The 1,727-nt window shown below is 32.5% G+C and overlaps 1 protein-coding gene across 1 annotated transcript; it reads right to left on the minus strand.

The window, feature by feature from the left end:
* Positions 1–56: 56 nt before the first annotated feature.
* LOC105459788 lies at positions 57–1,619 on the minus strand (the record flags this gene model as incomplete). The annotated part of the gene is made up of 3 exons (XM_011706045.1): positions 1,279–1,619; positions 979–1,096; positions 57–164 (listed from the first exon to the last, which is right to left on the minus strand). Coding segments are annotated over exons 1-3 (322 nt in total), but the record flags the coding sequence as incomplete, so codon positions are not given.
* Between the last annotated feature and the right edge of the window lie 108 nt (positions 1,620–1,727).

The raw sequence follows: 1,727 nt of genomic DNA on the forward strand, positions 1-1,727 counted from the left end.
AGGGTATGGAGCTTTCCACACCCAGAGCTCTCATGTACATACAAAACAGTACTTACAAAGCTTGAGGTACATTCCCAGCTCCGTATTTGTGAATACGCACATGCGACTGATGTGCAGCACGCTCGAGACAAAGTCTTCAATAGTATTCTTTTCTTGAGCTGATGCTGATGAAGCCGTGAAAGCCGTTTCATAACTTTGCAGAAATCTTTAATAAACTCGACGATATGGTCTCCTGGTAGCCCACGATGGAATACGAAGGAATGAGGCGCTTTCACTAACTCTTCCTTCTCTCCCACATTTATTTGCTTATTGAGCTTTACACATCGATCCTACATAAAACATTTGTATTAATTAGAAATTATTATTATTCTGTCATCTATATGACATCTATTTAACATTTTTATATAGCAAAAGAATGTTTCGACTGAATGTTTTCTAAACTTAATCTGCTACATTATTAAAATGTCATCATATGTAATGTCATGTACATACAAAACCATAATTGTGTATTCCAATAGCAATATTATTATAAAATAAAAATTTATAACCAAAGTTTCACTTTTTAAAATAACATACAATTTAAATCAATCAAATACATATATAAAATTTTTAGCTAATCTTTACCTAATTACTCAAGTCTCCAAGACACCAAGCTTCGATGAATCAAGCGTACAACACACTGTTTAAGCTCCTTGGTATGAGTTTTAGATTGCCCTGTTTTGGTTCTTGCCTATATTTCAAATTTGACAAATTTAGAATGGTATCATTATATCATTACGAATTGCCATAATTTATATACATCACAATTAAAAATTACAATTAATGTATCTTTAACAAAACATTTTTGTTTCCCAATCCACATGAGCTAAATATTAAATAATTCCATATTTTATATAAAATTAAATGTATAAATATATAAAAATTTTCTTACATATGATAAAATATTTTCATTTTGAATGAAAGCAAAATCGACCACACCAACACGGTCTAGATCGTATTCCATTTGTAGCCTTATTATCAAATGATGATAATATCCTACAGTCACCAACAGATGGGCCGAAAGCAGCATTTTTTCCATATCATTCCAGGTATTACCCTGAAATATTACAATTATTTCTTACTACTCTACATTAAAGAACATGGACAAACATATAATATATTTAAAAGAGTAAAAAATACTGCGAACAAAATCATGTATAGTATATATTAAATATTTATACATCTTATTGTTATTGTTAGTTATCTTTTTTTTTTAGTATATCACATTACAAATATTACCTTCCGTAACTTTTTGGCTGTGTATACAACATCGTAAAAGGCTTTTCTCCACAAAAGTTCCTCTATTTTGTGCACATTTCCAACAGGGTCCTTCATTATCAGCCTCTTGCAATAATCCTTGTCAATCCTTGAGTTTCATACATTGATCTTCACGGATGGAACAAATATGTTGCTCACTGTCAGAGCATGATTCTTTTGCTCATCCAACTTCTTAACAATCTCCGTCATGCTTCTTAACAAACAGATAAAAAATACACGTTCAAAGAGTGAACCAGCATATTAGCGTCACGTGATTCAAGTGATTTCAATGTGATTTCACAATCAGTGGAATCGTAGAATAATTAGATGTAGCCGGCCGGCAATGTTCCCCTCGTCGCGGCCATACGCGATAAAATGTCCTTTTATTGTCTACCGCGCGCTTTCTTCCATGAGGAATGACCGATTGGGAG

This window comes from Wasmannia auropunctata, unplaced genomic scaffold (assembly GCF_000956235.1).
Source record: "Wasmannia auropunctata unplaced genomic scaffold, wasmannia.A_1.0 LD333739.1, whole genome shotgun sequence".
In the NCBI taxonomy this organism is placed as follows: domain Eukaryota; kingdom Metazoa; phylum Arthropoda; class Insecta; order Hymenoptera; family Formicidae; genus Wasmannia; species Wasmannia auropunctata.